General features: G+C 41.5%; 1 protein-coding gene and 1 non-coding gene across 2 annotated transcripts; one reads left to right on the forward strand and one right to left on the reverse strand.

Moving 5' to 3' along the window:
- Positions 1–166: 166 nt before the first annotated feature.
- LOC113026933 (transmembrane protein 60) lies at positions 167–1,999 on the forward strand. Its single transcript, XR_013910632.1, has 2 exons — positions 167–359; positions 579–1,999. It is a non-coding gene; the product is annotated as a transmembrane protein 60 (transcript).
- An 856-nt stretch (positions 2,000–2,855) lies between these two features.
- Positions 2,856–22,992, reverse strand: LOC113024968 (lysine-specific demethylase RSBN1L-like). The gene is made up of 8 exons (XM_080304796.1): positions 21,547–22,992; positions 21,155–21,280; positions 20,085–20,758; positions 12,302–12,439; positions 12,028–12,170; positions 11,763–11,930; positions 11,350–11,461; positions 2,856–5,360 (listed from the first exon to the last, which is right to left on the reverse strand). Exons 1-8 carry the CDS (start codon positions 22,028–22,030, stop codon positions 3,678–3,680), a joined length of 3,528 nt encoding a protein of 1,175 aa, XP_080160922.1. The 5' UTR covers positions 22,031–22,992; the 3' UTR covers positions 2,856–3,677.
- Between the last annotated feature and the right edge of the window lie 1,993 nt (positions 22,993–24,985).

The following is a 24,985-nucleotide window of genomic DNA, read 5'->3' on the forward strand; positions in this document are numbered from 1 at the left end:
AGGGAAGAAATCAAGTAAGTCGACCTTTAAAAAAAAAAAAATCAAGCATTTGTTTGGTTAGATCCCCACTAGGTTGCTATGAGTGGGTGAAGCCCCAATCCAAAAACAGATTGACAAAATCACGGTTTTGCTTTGAAAATTATAAATGTAATTTTATTTAGGACGTGCACTTGTTTTGAAAGGACTAACCGGAAATGCAGGGTAACTGTCGGCTGTATGTAGCTGAAAGCTAACGTTTTGTCGCATTTCTTCGCCGCTGTTTTCAGTCTGTCTGCTATTTTGGTATTTGTCTTCGTTTGAAGAGTTTGTCGTTGAAACCCCGAGTTAAAGACATCGAACTGACTCTGCTGCTGAACTCGGTAAGACTGCGAACAGTGGGGTCAGTTTTACAAGTTAGCTACAGCTTGCTAACATACATTAGCTTCATGTTTGCTTTAATACTGAGTGGAAGTATCAGGAGATGGATTTCTCTACAAGACCCGTGAGGGTCTGCTTCCTAGTGGGGGAGGTCTAGTTTTCAGTCATGTGTTTATAATTAAGGAGTGACGGGCCTGTGCTGTCTTCTGCTGTGTTTTCAGATCACCTTGACTGTGCTTCTCCTCCTCCTCACCTTCTTCAGTCTCTCTGGGTGTGGGTGACACTGGCTCTGTGCCAGTCCTCCACAGATGAAGATGTCCCTGGCCCAGCGAGTGCTCCTCTCATGGATATTTGCTCTGATCTTCTTGATTCTGCTGGTCCTCAAGCTGGACTCCAGAATCCACTGGAATTGGTTTCTAATCTTCCTCCCTGTTTGGACCTTTGACAGTATCCTCATCCTCATGCTGATAGTGAAGATGGCAGGCCGCTGCAAGCCAGACTTTGACCCCAGGGAGGGTGAGCAGAGCTTGAAGAGCAGGCTGTGGTACCTAACAGCCCTGCTGCTAAAGCTGGCCTTCTGTCTGACTCTGTGCTCCCGCATGGAGGGGCACACAAAAGTGTGGATCAGTGTGGTCTGCATCCCTCTGTGGGTGCTGCTGGGTGGAGCACTGATAGAACTGGGCTACAGCGTCTTCCACTATAGGAGAGACTGAAATTGCCAGAATGTGAACTTTTTTTTTTTGTTGTTGTTGAAATACTCAGGCATCTGTCACGAAGCATACATCACTGAAGGAAGATGCTGACCTTTATTTAAAACACTGTTCCTTTGCTGTAAGTGCAGACTCACTGGGTTAGTGACATCTACACACTGGGGCATGCAGGCTCTGCTTCACCTTCACCTGCTTCAGGCGGCATCAGAGTGTTATTTTGGGACATGTTTTTGGACATGTGTTGCTGCCTTTTAGCTCATTTTTAGTCATTAGTAAGGAATGGATTAAACTTAAGAGCCAGGTAAAAAGTCTGGCTGATCAAACATGTGCTACACAAAACACTGATCTTAACTTTTCTACATTAGCTGCAGTCTGTCAGCAACAGTTTGAATGTAGATGAGAACTTCCCCCATCTGCTCATATTAAATGTAATTTGCACTGTACAACCTGCTGTAGACATCTTTTTGAAAGCCAGGGAAAAAAATGTCACTGTTCATCCTTTTGTCGACTGTTTTACGTCATGTTTGCAAACAAAATGACCCAGGGAGATTTAAGAGTAAGTGCAACCTTTGCTGCAGGTCAGTATTTAAGTCTTTTGAGCCTTCATAGCAGGAAAAGGCTGAATTCCAGGATGCAGTGTGTTTGTGGTGTCTCTGGATGAAGAGACATGAAATGAAATTCTATCATAAAATTCATGATAGAATTTAATTTTTTAAAAATCCAGTCATCTCAGAGTGACTGAGATATCTACAGCTGATAAGTGAAGCCGATGTCGAAGTACGTTTAACCTGCATTCTTTTTAATGGCCACCAGGGGGTGATATATGTGGTTGCAAGAGCACTTCCAATGCTACAAAGACTGTGTGAAAATGATTCTTAGACATAACCTCTGTTTCAGGTTATATTGAATAAAATTGTAAATTTTGGGCTGTCTATGTGACAGAGATGTGGATTTTCTGGACACGCTCATTGGCTAACAACTTGTGATTGTGTGCGAGTCCTCCTACTACACTAGCTGTGTGTCACACTCCTCTTATACACCTTTGTATCCTTTATTGTAACTTGTCCAGCAAACCTATGCTCCAGATGCATTTTCAGGAACCTAGAGATCCTGCAGCACGGCATACTGATTTCCAGGTCAGGAGGGTGTATTAGATGAGAAAATAAAAATTAAAGTTAAGAAGGTACTGCTTCCTTATGCTCCAAGAAGTTGGGATTCTCATGTTTGATTTGGCATAGATTTTTCCTGATGTAACCCTTCAATTTATCCGCATTTGGGATTCCTCCTGGACTACAACACCACAGTACCACCTCTTCTAGGATCCAGTCAAGTTTTGCTCAACATGGAGCCAAAAGCAAGCAGCGACTTATTTTTACTGTTTTTCTCTGGTGGGAGGGGCTTAGAGTTCACACTCACAGCATATTTGGAATACATCCTGCCATAATCTGAGGTTTCTTTTTTCCCCTTCCCTACAGTGGATCATCTGCCTCCATCTCACCCTATACCTATCATCCTGCCCTCTCACATAAACTACTCATTTGTAATCCTGTCCTGGTCGCTCCCAGTGAAAACACAAGCATCTTCACCTCTTCTCTTGACTTTATGTAGCAAAACCATCTCCAAACCATTATAACAGGTCTAACTACTATCATAATATCCTTCTGCCCCACCCCTGCCTCCACATTCTTCTTTACCTGCCTTGTGCCCTGACTGTTGCTTTGCATGCCTGACCCAGCAGCCAGAAAGGCAAATGACTGTGACCTCATTGATACAAAACACAGGCGAGACTTTTAACGCTGACCAAGTCAACATTTTGAACCATTTATTGAGAGGTTCTGATCAGAGTATAAATCACACTACCAATTCTTAGGAAATAAAATGTATTTACAACAGAATTTTCACATACATCGGTTTCAAATAAAAACAGACAGTAAATGATATAAATAAGTTCTATGGAAAATAAAACCTGTCTTACAAAAAATATATGCAATTTCTGTATACATTTTCTCACATTGGTGCTAATAACATCTATACTGTACAGTTTTGGTACATACAGTATCATTTACAGCCCTGTGTGAGTCCAACAGTCCAGTCTGAAAACAACTACTTGCTCTGATATGAAGGTTTAAAAATAACAAACCTCCAAATCGGCATGAGCAACGATAAACAGATGATTTGAGAGAGATCACAGGGATCTCCTTGATGTCTCAAACACTGAACAAAGGTCGTTCTTACAGCAGGGGAGTACGGATGGTTGTTTTCAGACTGGCGAGACCAGTACCTAAAATAGGTGCTTTAAGAGCGAAGCTAAGTAGTGCACAGGCACTGACACACGGGGTCACATAACATTTTATATAAAGCCTACGTACATCTGCTAACAAACGTGAAGTGAGCTACTTAGCTTACATTCTTAGACCTTGTTAAAATACCTGCAGAGCGCACCCTCGTTTCACTGCGTCACAGGAGGTCTGGCAATGTCAAAGCAGCTTTCGCTCACTTTTGTGGTATCTGAAGTAAGGATGCACTTTGAAATATTTTACCAAAGCCTTGGCGCAAATTGTACAGTAAAAAGAAAAAAGGAAAAGAAAAGCAGACTAGACATCTAGACATTCATATTAAGAAGTCTTTCTGTGTTTGGGGGGTGTGTGTTTTCAGGGGCTGTTTTAATAAGTGCTGCTGTGGCGCTGTATCCTGTAGCGCTGACCCGGGCTTACCCGGCACCGAGTCCTTTACTTTTGGTCCTTTACAGAGCGCAACAGTCCGACTGTCAGATGCAGGCTTAGACGAGGAGCCTCGAGAGTCACTGTGATGGTGGCTCTTGGGTCTACTGTCCGTGAAGGAAAGAGCCAAAGTTTGATGGGCCTCCATGGGTTTAAAAAGGTCAAAGGTGACCAGTGTCCGTGGTTGTTTGTGTTCTAGTTGGGCAGGACCAGAAGCAGGTTTCTTCTTCTCTTCTTTGCTGCTGACATCTCTGTCCTTCTTTACTTCTTTCTTAACCTGAACGTTCGCAGGTTTGTGAGTTTTTCCGTCTTCTCTCCCCCATTTTCCCAGCGCGCTGCCGTCTTTGCCCTCCCTGTGGCCACTCTTCTCCTTCTTCCCATGGGAAGACTTGTGTTTATGCGTGCAGGAGTCTCGAGCCTCCTCTCTGTCTGGCCGTGGGTGAGCCGCAGCAGGCGTGCTTGCCCGGTCCTTGTCATGCTCCTTCTCTCTCTTGACATGGGGTTGCGTTTTTGAGTCCCACTCCTTGGCCCACTTCTCGTCTCTCTGAGCTGACGGGTTGGTTGGGGCGGTTTTACCGCCCTCTCTCGTCCGTTCCTCTTCCTCTTTTTTCTTCATCTGCGGCAGTATCTGCGTCGTTGTGCAACCCTCTCGTCCTCCCTCAGTCTTAACTTTCTCTTGCTCTCTCACCCGGTCCTTCTCTCGCTCTCTGTCTTTCCCCCTGTCTTTTTTATCCTTTTCCTTCTCTTTACTCCTGTCCTTTTCCTTCCTCTCCTTCTCTTTCACCCTCTCCTTTTCATCCTTCTCTCTTCTGCCTTTATCTTTGTCCTTTTTGATTTGGGGTGCGTTATAAGTGCTCAGAATACTCTCTTTACTTTTCTCTTTCAGGCCCTGTCCTGATGTTTTGTGCTGCCGCTCTTCTTCCACATCACTTTCCTTCCTAATCTGCTGTGATGGCTTTGAAGGGGCACTATCCGCTCTGTTGCCCTCCTCGTGGTCCATCTGCAGTGTCTGACAGGTGTCTGCAGCTCCTTTGCCTTCCTCTTTTACATCTTCCTCGGCTTGAGGTTCAATTAGTGTGGGACTGAGTGCAGATTCATCTCTTTCTTTCTTGACCAAAGGTAGTGACAGTGCCGCTGACAACTCCTTCATGTCAGCTCTGTTCTCTCGCTCTTCCTCATTGAAAATCTGTGTCGGAGTGTCTGGGGGTGCCCCCTCCCATTTCCCCGTGTCCTCCTCATCCTCCAGCTTCGTCACTGCCTTTACAGCAAGGTCACACTCCGTCGCTTCTACCTCCTCCTCTTCCTCCTCTTTTTTAATATAACATGTTACTTGTCTTGGTGAACATGTCTCCTCTTCCTTAACCACCTCCTCCTCCTCCTTCTCTTCATGTTGGTGATACTGTTTAAGTCGGATATGCCAGGCCAGACTACAGACAGCAGACACTGTCTTGAATTGGTGGACAACTCCTCTGGGGATGAAGTAGATGTCATTGTGGTAGAGTTGGATACGGGCGTATCGGATCCCCTCCCTCCTGAGCTGGTTCAGCTTGGCGTCATCGATCCACTGCACACACTGTAGAGGCAAGGACAGGAGCACATGATATTCAACAACCCCTCAGAGAGTGAAAACATGCCTGCGGTGATAGCAGATCTGTGTTTTCTTACACTTAAAGCAGCATTAGGCACTCTTTCTGAAAGTTTTTTGAGAAAACCCCCAACAGTTTTTAATGCTGTCATAACAAATATATTAGAATACATTTGCTTTTAACACAACCAGGAGAAACAGCATGATTAGAAACACACTCTTCAATTTTCACTTACAAATGAAATGTAAGGGTTTTAAAAATGGTCTCAACAACCAGAGTGTGCAAATATATTCACGAACAGTTCTGTTGGTGTGCACAGGGGTGAGGTGAGTTAGTCCCACCTCACATATCCCATTTTCTTCAGGAACCGGAATTTTGGAATAACTTGTTATCTAAAAATGAAGCAAACTCATTGATTTGTTTTGCTGTTAATTTGGTCAACTGAAGCAAATCATGAGAGCTTCTCACTAAAAAACTTGCTATGAACTTATTTGGGTGAATGATCACTGATACAATTTTTGGTGTAGTTGCCAAACAGTTAAAGGTGGAGAGAAGAGCAACACCCTGCCTTTCATCTGCCAATTGCCAGAGCCGACACGTCATATGCAGAAGAGGAAAACATTAGACTCCACAAGGTGCAACTGAAGGCTGTAACGCCAACAAAATACCTGCCAGCAGCTCAATATTTAAGATTCCAGAGCTAAGTTTAGCACCCTGTGAGTGTTAGTTTTCTGTTAATTTAAGTTAATTTTTAGCTTTAGAGTGACACTCATGGGCATAGTGAGTGTCTTATCAGCAGTATCCACTTTAGTCGCCTCCACACTTTTGTTTTTTAAGTTTGGCAGCTTATACAGGGAGTGCAGAATTATTAGGAAAATGAGTATTTTGTCCACATCATCCTCTTCATGCATGTTGTCTTACTCCAAGCTGTATAGGCTCGAAAGCCTGCTACCAATTAAGCATATTAGGTGATGTGCATCTCTGTAATGAGAAGGGGTGTGGTCTAATGACATCAACACCCTATATCAGGTGTGCATAATTATTAGGCAACGTCCTTTCCTTTGGCAAAATGGGTCAAAAGAAGGACTTGACAGGCTCAGAAAAGTCAAAAATAGTGAGATATCTTGCAGAGGGATGCAGCAGTCTCAAAATTGCAAAGCTTCTGAAGCGTGATCATCGAACAATCAAGCGTTTCATTCAAAATAGTCAACAGGGTCGCAAGAAGCGTGTGGAAAAACCAAGGCGCAAAATAACTGCCCATGAACTGAGAAAAGTCAAGCGTGCAGCTTCCAAGATGCCACTTGCCACCAGTTTGGCCATATTTCAGAGCTGCAACATCACTGGAGTGCCCAAAAGCACAAGGTGTGCAATACTCAGAGACATGGCCAAGGTAAGAAAGGCTGAAAGACGACCACCACTGAACAAGACACACAAGCTGAAACGTCAAGACTGGGCCAAGAAATATCTCAAGACTGGTTTTTCTAAGGTTTTATGGACTGATGAAATGAGAGTGAGTCTTGATGGGCCAGATGGATGGGCCCGTGGCTGGATTGGTAAAGGGCAGAGAGCTCCAGTCCGACTCAGACGCCAGCAAGGTGGAGGTGGAGTACTGGTTTGGGCTGGTATCATCAAAGATGAGCTTGTGGGGCCTTTTCGGGTTGAGGATGGAGTCAAGCTCAACTCCCAGTCCTACTGCCAGTTTCTGGAAGACACCTTCTTCAAGCAGTGGTACAGGAAGAAGTCTGCATCCTTCAAGAAAAACATGATTTTCATGCAGGACAATGCTCCATCACACGCGTCCAAGTACTCCACAGCGTGGCTGGCAAGAAAGGGTATAAAAGAAGAAAAACTAATGACATGGCCTCCTTGTTCACCTGATCTGAACCCCATTGAGAACCTGTGGTCCATCATCAAATGTGAGATTTACAAGGAGGGAAAACAGTACACCTCTCTGAACAGTGTCTGGGAGGCTGTGGTTGCTGCTGCACGCAATGTTGATGGTGAACAGATCAAAACACTGACAGAATCCATGGATGGCAGGCTTTTGAGTGTCCTTGCAAAGAAAGGTGGCTATATTGGTCGCTGATTTGTTTTTGTTTTGTTTTTGAATGTCAGAAATGTATATTTGTCAATGTGGAGATGTTATATTGGTTTCACTGGTAAAAATAAATAATTGAAATGGGTATATATTTGTTTTTTGTTAAGTTGCCTAATAATTATGCGCAGTAATAGTCACCTGCACGCACAGATATCCCCCTAAAATAGCTAAAACTAAAAACAAACTAAAAACTACTTCCAAAAACATTCAGCTTTGATATTAATGAGTTTTTTGGGTTCATTGAGAACATGGTTGTTGTTCAATAATAAAATTATTCCTCAAAAATACAACTTGCCTAATAATTCTGCACTCCCTGTAAAAGCCTAGTTTTAGGTTCTATAATTTTGAGTAATGCATCCCATCTGACAGAAAGCTTTTTGTCATTTTCAGTGGGGGTTTTTTAGCAGACAGCTGACAAAGAGGCACCGTCACACAATAAAAAGCCAACAGAGAGCTATGAACTGTTTCCCCTCCGCTGTGGGTGAGACTTATTGATGCTCAGTGTCCATTAGTGCAAGATCTGAATTGTGTTTTACAGGTTAATCATTTATGGAGTTAAATTCTCCCAGAGGAAGACCACTGAAATAGCAAATTAAAACATCTACATTTGCCCCGGGGAGGGAAAAATTGGGGATATTCCAAAAAGCCAGCATATGTGTTTTATAGCCCAACAACCAAGTCTGGCTGCTGTTCAGTGCAGAACAGGTGGTGCACTCTGTATTTATACGACCTTTTAAATTACTGCTGCTGATTTTATGAGCTATACAGTAGGGGTGCAACGATATTCGTATCGATATTGAACCGTTCGATACAGTGCTTTCGGTTCGGTACGCATATGTATCGAACAATACAAAATTTGTAATTTATTTCATCAACTTTCCTTCTGACGATGCTGTCTGTGTTGAGCGCTCAGTGAATCTGCGTTCGACTACTCCGCCTAGGCTACACTGTTGAGCGCAGATCCACTGAGCGTTCAACACAGACAGCATAGTCAGAAGGAAGAGCGCAGGGCAAGCTAGTGAGACAGAAGTTAAGCTCTCCTTGCAACATGGCAAATTGAACCTCCCCCACCCTCATTCAGATGTGGCGTTTGGAATTATTTTGGTTTTCATGTGACGTATGACCCTGAAGGTAAAACAGTATGTTGGATGTGCCACGCAATGCTCAATTACATGGGTGGGAACTAGTGTGTTAGCGCAGTTAGCTCGTTAACGTGTTGGCCGTCTAGCCCCATGCACGGGGCAATCAGGGGTAGCTCGTTAACGGAGATTTGCCATGTTGTGGCGTTAAGGTCATTTCAACGAGATTAACCTGAAAGCACTAGTGGGAACATAACAAATATGACTGCACATTTACATCATCCTAGTACAAAAACAACAAGCATGCATGCTACAAACTTTACCCGAGTCATTTAGACAGCCGTTAGCACATGATTCTCCTTATGGGGACCTGATATGTTTAATATGCTGCTGAGAATATAGCCCAGAAGAAGCTGTAGTATAGCTTTTATTTCGGAAAGAGCCATTTCTGCATCATTCCATGTTTGGCACTGATCACCACCTGTACTCATGTATATATCATGTATATATCTATCTATCTACTTAGCACTTTTAATTCTTATTCTCATTTTTATTTTCATGTCTATTTAAGCTTAATTTATAACAGTATGTTTGCACTGAAGCACCGCAGCAATTTCCTAATGTTGTAAACCCGCTCAACATTTGGCAATAAAACCCTTTCTGATTCTGATTCTCTGTAATAAACTCTCTTTTCCAAAGATGAGTGATTCCTCAATCAGATACAGGGCTCGCAATATCGCTAGCCCGACGTCCAGGGGCTAGCGATTTTTCCAGTCGGGCTACCAAAATCTATCTCTGCCCTGCCCGTCGGGCTATTGTAGGAAGGAAAAATATATGTCAATGCTTTTGCATTCTTTCGGAAATGTAGCTGGGTAATTATGTCATTGGCATCGGTGAGCCACTGCCAATATGTGACATATTGAAATCGAGTTTGAATTTGCGCTTGTTTTTTTGCTTTCACTTTGCAATCGCTCGGACAGCACTGATTGGTGAGTGATGATAATTTGCGCACCAATTCCTCTGACATCGTCTTATTAATCGTTAGCTTACTACGCAAACATGACGAGTGAAATCTCCCGCAGCTTAAACATGTGAGAGGTTGATCGCGCAGAGAATCGCTGACCGTTATGTGAGTGCGTGTGTAAAAGCAGCAGGATTTATATTTCAGTTCTGCTGAGCCAAATAAGACAGGTCAGGGTGAAGAAGTGACAGCCAAAGAAAAGCTTACCACAAAACGGAGAAGTTATGACAAATCAGACTATAAGGCAAAAAGAAAGTGAAGCTTTATAGTTTCATGGACAAAATAATTTCTGTGGCTGCAATATGACGAGCTAAATAATAACCAGGGCTGCACATAAGTGGTCCACAGGTGCGCATTCGCTGTCAAAATAAAAAACACGCACAAGGGTAGAGCTGGGCGATATATCGAGTTTTTAAAAAAATATCGATATATTTTTATACGAGATATAAGATGTGACAATATCCTTTATATCGATATAGTCTATGTTACGTCATAACTATACTTGTGGAGCCGCAGGTTTGCCTCTCTTTAGTCCACTTTTGTCTTTACATTACTTGGCCTCGCCCCTCCTTCACTGAACACAACTCCCCCTCCTCCCCCATCGCTTTACCTGCAGGAAGCGACAAGATGAACACGGCAAATCTCCGTTAACGAGTTACTGCGCATCGACCCGTGCGTGGGGCTGGACGCCGTCAATGTGTTAGCTAGCTAACCACGCTAACTCCATGCAGCCCAGAGGCGCTGCACAGCCTAAAATCCTTGCATTTTCTCAAAAGTTGACAGCGCGCCTTATGTATGAATTCTGGTTGTGCTTGATGGCCGCGAACCGATTTTATGTGGTACACAGCGCTCAGCAATCTGTCAAAAAATGTTTTAGTACGACTTTGGTAAGCTACGGTGCTGCACCGCTTGATGGCTTGTCAGATACGTACTGTGCTTCAACGTAATATTACCGTATTGTGTGTGTATAAGGACCATAAATGGCACCTGTTAAGAGATGTGGTTACGAAGAGGATTTCAAACTCAAAGCTGTCAGTCACACAGTAGAAGTTGGGAACAGAGCAGCTGTGAAATCTGTCTTTGTTACTATGCTCAGCGTCTTTTAGTTTACATTTTGACTGCACAATTGTGAGCTTTTTTTTATGCACAAAAACAACATTGTTTTCTTTTATTTATGGAGCATTATTATTTAATAAATGCTCATAATTTATTTTTGAGTAAATTTTATGTACATCTGCTCTATGTTAATAAAAGTGCCTGTGTGACATCTGGGACACAGCTTTGACTAAGAACTCTCTTTTTGTTCCTACTTTATGGCTTTTTAAAAAAATAAAAAATAAAAAAATCGAGATATATATCTTATATCGCCGTCTAGGTAAAAAATATCGAGATACGAATTTTGGGTCATATCGCCCAGCCCTACACAAGGGTTAGGGTTAAATTTAAAAACTGTACTTTTGAGTTAAAATATATATTTATAATTTTAATAAATGACAAATTCAAAAGGCATGAACATTTTTTTTGTATCGAAAAAAATATTGAACCGTGACACCAAAGTATCGAACCGAACCGTGAATTTCGTGTATCGTTGCACCCCTACTATACAGTGTGTTGAAAGATATGGGCTGCAAATATAGGCAATCTATTAATTATTATTTTTTTATCATTTTAAAATTTATATTTGCACACTTTTTAAAGAAGACGTGATCTGAGAGACAAAAAAATATTTATTTATATCTGGCATGTACCCCTAGACACTGTTAAAAACGCCGGCCCACCTGAGAGAGTGGGGGTTCGTGGAGATCCAGCTGCAGCCTCATAACCACATCTGGAAAATCTCCTGCGTGGAAACACACAACGTCTTTGGTGATCCGCGCAGCAGTGTCGCTGCTGTAAAGAATACACACAACGTTTGTGATCAATCTCTAATCAGCAAAGAAAAAGACGCAAAAGCTACTGTAGACATATTATTATATAATATCATGATATTTGGAATTAACAGCACACAAATAATAAGCTGACCTTGACTGTAAATGTCAGTATTTTACATTGCCTGTCTTGACTGCTGCCGTTTTACCTTCATAAAATTTGTAACCATCTCTGTTAGTCTAATATATAATACACAGCTGTTCTTATACAGATGTTTAAGTGATAAGCTTAAAAACATAAGAAGATGTCACTTTGAACTCACTCCTCTCCACAGCGCACAGCCTTCAGCACACCGACAGCTGCAGTAGTTTGCCTCTCAAAGCCCTGACCGATGTGGTCAGCGTGAGCTCTCGTCCGGTCCTCAAACAGCATCTCTCTGGGCTCACTGGTTCTAGGAAGGTACTGCAGGTTCTTTATCTCATTGGTGGACCTGAAATACATTTATTTACAAGAGTCACAACAAATTCGAGATGTGCAGGTACCCCTAAAAGATAAATGCAGCTGCTTTAAAGACAGGGCGAACACACCTTTTCCTTTTGAAAGGTGATTTTGGCATGTCTGCCAGAGGTATCATCTGTTCTCCAGGTCTGACCCACATGATGGGGCCGTCGTCACTCTCTGTGGGGCTTTGCAGCCGCAGACTGGAGAAATTTCCCCAGGGCAGGGTCCGCTGCACAAACACAGGACGAGAAACGTCGGGTTACATAACACCTTGCAGCACTTCACAGGCAGAAGTTAAACAGATGTTGACACGCCACTGACTCCAGTGCTGTGCAGAAATACAGATGCAAGCAAACAAACCTCCAGGAAAGGAGACTTCTCTAACATGCTGATGAACTCGGGAAAGTAGTCTCCGACCTCTTCATCCACAGCTCCGACCAGACTGACCTGCCGCATGGCCCCAGCTCGGTATGTTCCCTGGGAATATGTCCGCTTCACCTGCAGGAGGCGCCGCAGAGGACACAGATTAGACTCAGCAGGTAATAATAAATCTAAATGTTAACCTGACACGCTGTTTTACTGCTGCACAAGATGCTTTTAAGTAGGGCTGCCACAAACGATTATTTTGATAGTCGACTAGTCACCGATTATTTTTGCAATTAGTCGACTAATCAGATCATGCATCCATTGGACATAAAACGTACCGCTTATTGCACCAGCAGCATCTGCTCTTATATAACTATCATTAGTTTACAGCTTTAAGTGTTTAAGATATGTGCTAACTAAAAATAAAGACAAGATGATAGTTTATTACATTTTAATGAAATTTGCAGATTGTTCGGTGAAGTTTAATAAACTCAGCCGTCTGCTCCTTGCTATCTAAAGTATAACAGGACACCGGAGTATATTCTCGAGCATCTCACACTTCTGATAATCAGCTGTCTGCTTGACGTTATTCAGCTGTGTAAAAACTATAACTTTAATCTCAGCCAAACCGATTTACTCAGGAACAAATAAAATACTGATAAAAGCCAAACAATAACATTTTTAACTTATCTAAGTGACTTCCATATGTTTAACCTGAGTAGCGAAAGACTGCGGTGGTTTGAAAACGATTTGCCCACCGGCTGCAGTGACCTAGCCCCCGGCTAGCTATCGAGCTAGTGGGTAACAGACGTCTCCGAAAACGTCGGAGCGCTTTTGAAAATATGTGGTGTCTTGATAAACTGAGCAGATATTTGAGGTTTACACAGCTACATACTCGTCTGAAAATATGTTAAACGTTTATTTTGTGACCCAGAAAGAATAATAAGAGTAATATTAAAACCAACTAGCTGCCGCCATTGTTGGAAACTGAGCAGGGCCGCGCTATGAATTCTGGGATAGGTTGGGCCACGAAGTATACATCCGACCCATCCTTCAAATTTGGGGAAACGAAGGGCTCATTTGTCGGAGTCTTCGAATTTGGACAGTCTTCGTCGTGTCGCTGTAACGTAATTGGCCTACAAATGCGGGCACAGGAGGATGCGGTTCCTGAATTTGGACACAGCTACGATACAGGACACCGCTTCTTCTTCTTCGGGGTTTAACGGCAGCTGGCATCCTTGTACATGCAGTGCTGCCATCTTCTGTTTCAGTCCGTTATTACACTCTTAAAACCTACTACTTATTCCTGCGTCTTTTGGGATCTTGCAAAGCTTCAAACGATGCGTCAACTATTAAATTAGTCGTCGACGATTTTGATAGTCGACGCAATCGTGACTAGTCGACTAATAGTGGCAGCCATACTTTTAAAACATTATATACACCTTTTATAGGCATGTTCATCTAGCAGCTGAGGTTAACACAGTCTATGCATTCATAACATAAATGGAGGAACCCTTCCACTTCACCTGCCCTTAATAAAGCCCTCATTAAGAAGACAAACAGTATTAAGAGGACAAACAGTCTGACAGACTGAAGACTTAAAAATCTGTAACACAAAATGCAATGGAGCAGACATGATGACGTACAGCACTTCATAAAGTTTTATCATTTGTCACAATCTGCCACAAGGCTGTTTGTTTCCTTCCTGCATCGTAATGTACCGCAAGTACTTCTAATTTTAACCCCTAACTAATCATTAAGGGTTTGTAGTGATAAGGTTTTAATGATAACACATTGCATTAACAAAAGATCCAACTGGATTCATCTTGGTGGAAATTTTAGAGCAGAAGATTTGTTTATTTAGTAAACATATGTCAGAATATGTCAACAGACCATAAACAGATGATGTTTATATGATAAATACATTACACAGAGATAGTACAGGTAATCTCCCAACACACATTTCACACAAAGAGTTTAAGTTCTGTTCTTTGAGACAGCCAAACAGCGATAGCACTAATTTTCTATTGTAGGGGGGCTTTTTTTAACCAAAATGTAATTTGTTCTGTCACAACAAAGTCGGCACTTTCTGGGTTTTCTCTACATGATTTTTGGAACAAACAATCTTTTTTTCTGCATTTGATACTATTCTTTGTTAGTGGATTTATTTTCCTGCTGTATTTCATTATTATTGATAACTCCTGTAATACTTAAGGACACTAAAAATGCACTCATTGGCCACTTTAATAGGTACACCTCACTAGCACCAGATTGGACCTCATTTTGGCTTCAGAACTGCTTTAGGTTTTGGAACAAGGGGCTGGAAACGTTCATCAGATTTTGGTCCATATTGATAAGATAGCATCACACAGCTGCTGCAGGTTTATTGGCTGCATTTCCCAAAGGTGCTCTGCTGGATTAAGATCCATGGAGGCTATTTGAGTACAGTGAATCCATTGTAATGTTCAGGCATCAGATGGGTACACTGTGGTCATAAAGGCTTGGATATTGTCAGTAACAATACTCAGGTAAGCTGTGGAATTTTAAAAAAATGCTTAGTTACTACTAAGGAGACCAAAATGTGCCAAGAATCCTCTAAGCCCTAAAGACGGTTTTGTTGGAAAATCCCAGAAGATCAGCAATGCATGTGTCTATGTTATGCATAGAAAGTTTTTACCCAGAGCTGAAGGAAAATCAGCTGCATGGTGATAAATTAATTATTTAAAGTTATTTTGTTAATTGGAATATTATTCACTGAACCATAAAAGTCATTCTGCTTATCAGACAGTTAGAAATGGCAGGACACTGCATAGATTTCTGTCAAATAATAAAACAGATTCAACGTCTTTAACTCCACAGGACCTAATCTTGCATACAGGTGTAGTTAACCACCAAATGGCCATTAACCAGGAAAAACGGTGTTTACACAAAGGGGAAGACAGTTAAACATCCTGCAAGGGCTGAATAACAGCGTTAGAAATTACAATCAATTAACGCAGCCCTGCGGTTTCAATGTCGAGGCGCAAACCATTAACTAAATGACCCTAGCTTGTAACCAGCAAAGGACTTTTCACCCATTTCCTGTCATCTCTCCTCTGCTGTTGTCTTACCAACCACAGAAAATAAATGGAAATGCATAAAACAGCATATTATAGAAGTACATCTCCATGCATCACACCACAAAGCGGAGATGTGATAACCGAGGCAACAGGAGTTAGACGATTTGAGTTTTTATTCATTTACAGGTACATGTGTTAAATGTTTAAAAAAAATGTTCAGCATAATGTGCAAAGATTTGCAATGAGGGAACGTGTAATAGCTAAACAGACCAAATGTTCCCCTAAAACATGTTCTCACCAGCCAAAACCATGTCCACTAAAACCTTCAAGAATCTGTATCCCATTTTTCTTTTATTAAAAGATTTTTTATGCATTTTTCACTTTGTTAACTATGTAAAATGATTTGAGCCCAGAATAAGTCACATCATAAACCGTGATCTAAAAACAGGGATTCCTAAAGTGTAAACTGTAGACCCATGTCTACTCGGTCTGTGACACAAAGCACTCTCAAGTCAAGCCGTGCAATACTACAATCCATTACTCCCACATGTGAGCTTAGTGTCTGGAGAAACTCCGACATGTCTGACAGCGACACGGCCGCGAGTACATCGCTCACTTTACTCAGGGGGGCTTCACCATCTCACTGTGCCATGAATACAACGACAATAAAGGCTTCCTATTCTATTATAGTCAGCTGAAAGCATTTTTTAATCGTATGTAAGAAAAAAAAAATCACCTACACAGTTCACTAGAAAAGAGCTCTCATTATTCCTGTTTTCAAATCAGGGGGAGAAAACAGCTTCTCATTTCCAATTTTCATTTCTAATTTCCACAGAGGTAGCAGCTCAACAATTACTGACACATTCAGAGGATAATAATCTAATTAAATAATTGTTATGGCTAAAAGGGAGAGTAGTAAAATAGTAAGAAACAGTATCATTCAAGATCTTAAAGCATTTGAAGGTGATCTGTGTGTGACCTGGTTTAATTATTACTGCTCAAAGTGGGGCTTAAACCTACATCTTGAGACACTAAAGCAGGTATTGCACAAGGACAAATTAGCTTCTATATTAATGACATTAATGTGTGTAACACAGGTAATGGATTACAAACACATGCTGACACTTCAGTTTTATTTGCATTTCTGCAGCCAAACTAACAAATTGCTTGGACCAGGAGGTACACTGCTTACAAACAGTTTCTTTGTGTTTCCAGTAACAAACATAATGGAATCATTTTGGTTTAACAACGATGGACAAATGCATAAAAAAACAATTAAATTAAATCTGAGCAGCACTGTTAAGAGCTGGTAAGCAGGTTTAGAGATTGGCGTCACCATATTGTATAACCTCCTGGCCTCGGGCATCTGCCTCTTATCAAACCACTTACATCTTTCTCTAATCACGCTATCAAAGTTCTGAAACCAGAGGCATTTCATTTCTATAATATTTCTTAAGCTATAATTTTCTCTGTTTTATTAATTTCACAAATTACTGCAATACCAAAATAAAGGCAGGAGGACAAAAGTGCCCACAATACATTGTTGCACAGTTTTAACACAGTTTTACAACTGACACCACTGAGGTAATATAACATGTATCAATTTACTGTCAGTAATATGTATCCTTTAGAGATTTAAGACATTCAGAAAGTCTAAACTCATCTTAAATGATGGCTAAAGAAGAACCAGATCTGTGACCATTAACTTTACGCTGATGTGTGTTATATTTAATGTTGCATGCTTGCATTTTTATTAGTTGCTCTGTGTTTTCTTACTCTACTGTGAACTTTCATGTTGTAATTTGTTGTGTGGGCTACATTGTTGCACATGTCACTTACAGACACATACATATATCTTAGACAAAATCTTTCTTTTTTTGCCATAATATTATAAACAATGTATTCTCTCCTCTTTTACTCGGTTTCTTTGTTTGAGGATTTTTTGACTGATTTCTGATGAATAAAACCCACGTTAGAGTGAAAAAGTTTTTTTCTGCATACAATTTTCACGTAACTGTCAACTTAAATACATGATTTAGCTTTCTTCAGTCACTAGATTGGTTCTTTGGGTCTGAAAACTAGTTTTTAGCTTATGTCTGTGAAGGTTCTCAGTCATCCAGGTCATCGTAGTCAAAGGAGCTTGCAAAGAAAAGCGTCTGGACTTCTTTAAGTTACTTGAAGACGTTTCACCTCTCATCCGAGAAGCTTCTTCAGTTCTAAGGTCAAATGGTGGCGAGTCCCAGATATAAACCTAGTGGGAGTAACCCCCCACAGAGGGACAAAAGGACCCCCTGATGATCCTCTAATCGCCTGAGCCAAGGTGTGAAACTGGGTGTGGGTCCCAATCAGCCAGAGTTTCGGATGAGTTCATTGTGAATGAACACACCCGAGTCAGCTGGTGGTGTTTGTGTTGTGCACCCTTCTGAACTTTTTACATCGTGCCTAAACTAGCACTGAACTAATAAAAGCTCAGCGGAGATGAGAGAACCCACAGTGGAAATAAACTTGAAATAAACTGAATTGAAAACATGAATGGATGAATGAATAATTATATAAATAAAGTCAAAATATAAAGCTACATCGCAGGTGCAGCGATTTGTTAAAAACACGTACAAGCATGGAAATACAGTATATCTGGCAAAAACAGAGTTTGCTGATAATCCCAAACTGCTCCAATTGAGGTCTGGACTCTGGGGAGGCCAATCCATGACTCGTTGTGTGCGTTTTGCTATCCCATGTATGCTTTTTCTGCACTGTCAGAGAGTTTTGGATCACCGTCATGCTGAAAAATGAAGCCTTGGCAATCAGAGGCTTTCCAGATGGTATTGCAGAGTGGATCAAAATCTCAAGGTACTTTTCTGCATTCATAGGTCTATGTTTACAAGATCCCCAACACCATGACAAAGCCTCCACCATGTATTATAGATGGCTGTAGATACTCGTTTTGTACATCTCGCCTCCTCCATACATATGAGCCAAAAGTCTGGCATACCTCAGAGGCGTTTCTCCAAAGTTTTCAGCTTTGGGAATCACATTGTTCCAAAAATACAATTTTACACCTGTCAAACTGTGTTATCTTTGACATTTCAAAATTTGAGAAAATTTCTCATTTGATTCAACTAAAAAGACCTTTGGAAACCATGGAGAACTATTGCTGAAGACCACTTTAAAGATTACAAGAAAATCTGGCTCCTTTAAAGCAAAATACAAAGAAGTGGGGGCTGGCTCAATATTTTTGCACAATACTGTGTGATAACTCTGTTCCAGGATCCATATCATAAAGCAACATTAATCCCAAAGGAGATAAATCGGGAAAATCTGCTGACAGTTGCACAAAGTTTGGTTTTAGTGAGTCTAGCAACAGGATGAAATGCACCATCTGCCTTATGTTAAAGTCATGATGCCAGACAAGCAGAAGCAATATCTGATTACAAAGCACTTGGAATATCAGTCCAATCGAGAAAGCGAGAGCGAAGGAGAGAGAGCCCTTGGAATAATTTTCTTCCCAGCGAGGGGTCTCTGGCATGAATAATTTTTATTTTTCTTGACCTAAATTGATTCGCCAAAATTCTGCGAGCATGTTAAACCGATGGCTGAATATGAGCTGGATGTCCTTTAACTCATGATTTCTTCACTAAGACACTGTCAGTAAAAACAGATGCAGACCGATTACTGATAAAATGAAAAGTTAGGTCCTGGCACTTCTTCAGACACCTGAAACTCAAATTAAGAGTTAATTTATTCTAATGCATGGACCATGTTTTAAAGGAGCAATTCATGCCAAAAATCACACATACATATTTTTTTTGCTCTGGTCTGTAGTGCTTGGAAATATATTTGGAGATATCTGCCTTGAATATAACAAAATGGAAATCGCCTACCTGAGCAAACACTGTTTTGAGCTATTTCTTATAGGAAGTATTTTCTTTCTATTGACTACATCCACCAGGCAAAAGCTCAGCTGTCCTCATTTATATTTCCATCCAATCTTGTTGTTGCTACCATGAAATTCTGGCCATGGGTAGGTGGACACTTCTTATGCAAAGTGATGCAGCTTACAAGTTTAATAATTTAAAAAGAAAACACTTCCTGTAAGAAACTTTTTTTTTTGACTGACTGTAGAAAATGCTTAAGTGTCTGATTCACAACAAATGCTGTGCAAAAAAATGTCTGATCTGTTTACATCTTGTCAATTTTGAATCATCTGAGTAAAAAGGAATCTAGAACAAAACCAAAAGGAAACCTGCTAAGTAAACTGATAACAACATGACCTATGATCTGCTGAAATTCAGCCAGAAGAAAGCAAAAGTTAAGAGTTGTGTTTACCTGACACCTCAGGAAAAATATAAGTATCTGAAACACTGCTATAACCTTTTTTTCCTGTTCTCTTCAAGCACCTGAACTAAAGGTGTGAGTCCACCTGAAGATGCCCTTGAAGAGGTTTTCAAGACACACACCATTCGCGCTCACAGCTCAATGAGACCACTTGAAGACAGAAACCCTCTGACAGCACGAGTCCCAAAAAGCTCTACCCGGTAACAGTGCGGACAAAGACTGTTGAAGTGGTGTTTCAGCCTGTCACTGTTAGAGTCTGAGCTGCTCACGCCTCCAGACTACAAAGTGACACTTTACAGTATCAAAGCAGACACTTGAGCATCCTCTCCTTTTCATGCTTTCCAGCACAGAAACTAAAATTAAAAACCAAAACTCATTCTCACCTGAGAATGGAAGTTGGCCATGGTGGTCGTCTCTATGTCCTTCTTCCCGAGCACCTCCATTTTCACCGGTGCGTTGGGGAACTTGTAGGAGAAGTAGTCCAGGAAGTCTGGGAGGTAGGACGCAGCTCCGTGGATGATTCCCATCACGAAACACGCTGCCTGGGCCTCGTCATCGCTGAATGACAGGGTCACAAATTCATCGGCGAAGCGCTGCATCTCTGCCGGAGAAAGGCAGGCCAGCTCCTCGTTGTAGGCGTGCACCACAGACGCACCTCCGTTGGCCTGCTGCTCGATGTGAATCAGACGTCTGAACTCCAGGCCAGCCGTGCCCGGGGCCGGGCTGCAGTGCAGCGGGGGGCTGTAGCTGAGCCTCTCTCTGACCATGGAGGAGATGGAGGTGGAGGTAGCCGCAGAAACAGCAGCATCCTGGTGGTGTTGTGCGGCACTGTGGTTGAGACTGCTGTTGTCGCTGTTCACGTTAATCTGATTGAGCAACTCCGGCAGACCCAGGGACACCCCTGAACACACAGTCTGGCACGAGCGGTGGTACATTTTGGGTCTGCCTTGCCTCTCCTTCGTCCGCTCGCCATCTTTGTGCTTCTTTTTCTTCTTCTTCTTGAGCTTCTTCAGAAGGAGGTCTTCCTCAGAACCAGCCTTGGGCTTCTCCTTAGACTCTGTCATACAGACAAGATCGTGTTTAAAATAACAAGCAGCTTTTGCAGCCTGTAATCTCTAGCTAAACTGATATTACGAGTAAAGTTTACTTTGAAACAGCTGATCTTTTGGCAACTCTTCAAAGGTGAGTTCATTTGCTCTGCTGTGTTATATTTCCATGTTTCTACATTGCATTTAGGACATTTACTTCCTTTTAAAACTGAAAACACTTCCAAAATTCTGGCATAATATCTAAAATAATGCATTTAGTCACATGGAAGCCACCTGCTTTTACATTTGAAATACAAAACATGTTTAAGGGCTTGAAATAACCTGAAATTATCCCCCCAAAAAACAATCGGTGCTGTAGTTTCTCACTTTCAGCTCCCCTGCCCAATGCTGGATTTTATTACTACCTTTCTGCGGAGAAACCACTTCTCCGTTTTCTCTGGCAATCTCGTGGACAGGTGGCAGTTTGTGATTTTTCCACTCTTTATTCTTTTCCTTCTTCTTCTCCCTGTCTTTCTCCTTCACCTGGTCATCTGAGGAGGAGAAACGAGAGAGGACAGCGAGGTGAAATGCTGCTGCATCCATGCTGGGAGACATAAGTGACGGACAAACAGCTCCACGTGTGTGTTTATATATCACCATCTGGGCCCAATAAACACTGGGCCCGAGCTACAGTAAATTATGTAATAATGTCTAAAATGTGTTTTTATGACCAGTACTGCTTCGCGGGTGGGTTTTAATTTGCCCATAAAGTGTGTGAACGCGGTTCAAACAGGGCAGCCCGGCTGGGCTCTCCTACCTCTCTGTAGCATTTTCACGTCGCCGTTCTCGGGCTTTGTATGGCAGCTAGCTGGGCTCACTCTCTCCACAGCAGCGCCCGGGCTCTGCTGCGCTTCGCTGCTCTTCTCCTTGTGTCGCTTCTCTTTCGCTTTTTTTACTTTGTGGGGCGACGCGAGGAAGTTGCTGATTTTGAATATTTTCCGGACAGGGGTGGCGGGCACTGCGGCGGCGGTGGAGTGGCTCGCCTTGGCCGGGCCGAAACTCCATTTCGCTGGGCTCCCACAACTCTGCTTCCCGTTGTGTTTTTCCCCTGCGCACACCTCTCCGTTCAGTTTCCTGTGCTTCAGGCCCTTCTCCTCCACCCGGACCTTCTTTGGGGGCGGTGGGAAAATGTCGCTGGAAGACTGCGGACGACTCTCCGGCGGTCGCTTAGCTATCAGGGGTTTAGGGGAATTTGTTTTGCTGTTTGCTGCGAAATGCATGGAGTCCACGGACTCGGCCATCTTGGAAGTTTCTATTTTTTACGGTCAGACGTAACTGGTGCGTGAGAGACAGGCCGGGGGCGGGGCTTAGCGGGTTACGTAGGACGGAAGGAGATGCGCAGCAGCAGACGGTAGCGTGTTTACGGGCTGCGGGACAACACTGCAGTGAGTGGAGGAGGGCCGCTGACAGAGGCGGCTTTATGGGCTTAATAATGTCACAGTGTTCTGCTTTGCTGGGCTGGACTATCAGCTTTACTCCTCCAACACGGGTGGAAAGGGTCGCAACTACCTTCATCCCACCGAAGAAAGAATTCAGTCATTTTTCAATTACCTATTATCAGAGGACATTGCAGCAGCCGCCAGTCTATCCGAGGAGCCAAGAAAAAATATTTTATTGTAATTTTTTAAAGTGTTCTGGAGCAATAGCTCCCCAGGCTTACTACTACTACTATTACCAAGGTCAATATAGCTAACTACAAGTAAATTAAAAACCAGGAGTGAAAATATTACTTTTTAGATAGATAAAATAAATATAAATACTAGCCCTTTGAGAAAAAAATAAATAAAAAATATTTAAAATTATTTAAAATTAAAACTAACTGAAACAATTTTGCAAACTTATCAAAAAATCCTTTGCCTAAGTGTTTGTTACTTTGTTGTTATCTGTGCTCAATATACAATAATAACTAATGGAGACTTGAGAAAGTAATAGAAACTAAAATAAACATTTTCAAAACATAAAAACTGAACTGAAACAAGGGAACCCAATATGAAAACTAACTGACCTCAATTAAAAGCAAAAAGTCCAAATGAAATAAAAATAAAGACTAATTAGAAATTACAAAACTATAATGACCCTGACTACTACTACTACCACTACTATTACCATTAATAAACACTTTAGTGTCTGTGCACGCAAAATAAAACGGATACAACGAAATTTACTCAGCTGTCATCTCAGTGTAAAACCCATAAAATAACCATTATGAAAAAAAGAGCCTTTCAAAGTTTTTCTGTGGACATTGGCTGCTTTTTCATTTTTTTTCCGATTTCCAGTCCAGTCCTTATACCATACAAAGATGAATGTTTTTGTTGTTGTTTCTTAAGCCACGTAACACTGACCTATGAATCATTCAAGGATAAAAGGCACCATCACTGGGCCTCCATTTTAGCCACACAATATGAACTTTTATTGTGTATACATATAACAGAAGCTATTTTTAAATTGTATATATAGCCAATCTTTTACTAGCAGTTCGCTGCAATAAAAGGGAATTTGTTCACTTTCCTTTAGTTGAATCTACAAAAAATGTCAAAGATAACAAAGCTTTACAGGCATAAAATAGTTTTTGCACCAACGAAATTAAACTCAGCATCTTTTGCAGTGTGTCCTTAAAAAATATGAGGACACTGGACAAGTGGAGGACCAAAGAAGAAGTGGCAGGGCTAAAATAAATTATGGATAAGTTGCTATACTGTATTTCCATTTTTATTCACGTTTCAGTAAATTACTGCAACTATGTCACCATAAATTACTAGTTCAAATTAGTTTTGTTTCATTAATTATGGGTCATGTCAGATTAGTTTTAACATGAATTTGCACACACTGTCATAGTTAGACTTTCCTGTCCAGACAGATATACAGAAATAAGTATGAATTTTATAGTTTCGTGAGTCCATTTTGTTCATTCAACAACAAAAATGTTTTTAATCAGAATCATAATTTTGCAGTTTTTATCTCTACCAAAAACATCTGTTATGTTCTTGTGGTTTTAAAATGTTTTTTGTAATGACAGAAAATTCAAAATCCCCATAAATGCATTTAACTATGGGGTTGTAATAAAAAAAATATGTGAAGGATTCACGTATGTTCTGTCTTCTTTTTTTTAATTGCAGTTTCTCCAAAGAGTTGAACACCTTTTTTTAAAGCATTTTATTATCATTCTTCAATGCAGCGTTTCTTAAATTAAGCTATTAGCACCCCCTAGTGGTACACTTGATTACTACAGTCATCCATCCATTCACTTCCGCTTATCCTAATCAGGGTCGTCAGGGCCGCAGGATTTTTTTCCATCCATCCATTCTCTTCCGCTTATCCTTTTCAGGGTCGCGGGGGGTGCTGGAGCCTATCCCAGCTGTCATAGGGCGAGAGGCAGGGTACACCCTGGACAGGTCGCCAGTCTGTCGCAGGGCCAACACACAGGGACAGACAACCATTCACACTCACATTCATTCACACATTCACACCTAGTGGCAATTTGGATTATCCAATTAACCTATCCCCACAAGCTGCATGCATCTTTGGACGGTGGGAGGAAGCCGGAGTACCCGGAGAGAACCCACGCAAACACGGGGAGAACATGCAAACTCCACACAGAAAGACCCCAGCCTGATGGTGGAATTGAACTCAGGACCTTCTTGCTGTGCGGCAACAGTGCTAACCACCGTGCCACCGTGCTGCAACGTGTGAAGGTAGAGATAAAAAATAAAAAATAAAAAAGAAAGAAAGAAGAGAGCTACATGTCTGCGTGAGACCAAAACAAAGCAGTGAAATTGATTTTTAAAAATCCAGTTTCAGAGAAAAAACGTATTTCAGGACATGGTGAAAAAAATTGATTGCCATTATTTTAACGATGGAGCATTAAAGGTGTTTGTTGTGCTCCTTTAAAAGGGCGTGTGTTTTTTCTCCCACAAGATTTCGCCCTTGCTAGGGGCTATTATAAAGGTTTTAGAGCTATTATTGAACTGGGTTGTATGTAAACTTGTTTTCACTACTGAAAAAAAAATCACAAACTAGCCATAAGTCAAAATTTAATTATCTCAAAATCTTAAGGCACTGAGAAAATAACTTGAAACTCAAGGCTTTTATGTCGACATTTGGAGACGATAATGTGAAATTTTGAGTATGATGAAATGTTGTTTTTTTAATTTATGAGACACTTCTAGCTTGTGCCAGCAGGTGGCAGTGAAGTAGTG

The sequence above is a fragment of the Astatotilapia calliptera genome, chromosome 7 (assembly GCF_964374335.1).
Source record: "Astatotilapia calliptera chromosome 7, fAstCal68.1, whole genome shotgun sequence".
In the NCBI taxonomy this organism is placed as follows: domain Eukaryota; kingdom Metazoa; phylum Chordata; class Actinopteri; order Cichliformes; family Cichlidae; genus Astatotilapia; species Astatotilapia calliptera.

What these genes read in the sequence shown, in the direction of transcription:
- LOC113024968 (XM_080304796.1), bottom strand. Translation starts at nt 22,030, where the DNA reads ATGGCCGAGTCCGTGGACTCCATGCATTTCGCAGCAAACAGCAAAACA. An exon ending in TGGCCAACTTCCATTCTCAG is followed by an intron (nt 12,440 to 20,084) that starts GTGAGAATGAGT and finishes CGCCTCCTGCAG; the next exon opens with GTGAAGCGGACATATTCCCA. An exon ending in GCTGTGCGCTGTGGAGAGGA is followed by an intron (nt 11,462 to 11,762) that starts GTGAGTTCAAAG and finishes TATTCTTTACAG; the next exon opens with CAGCGACACTGCTGCGCGGA.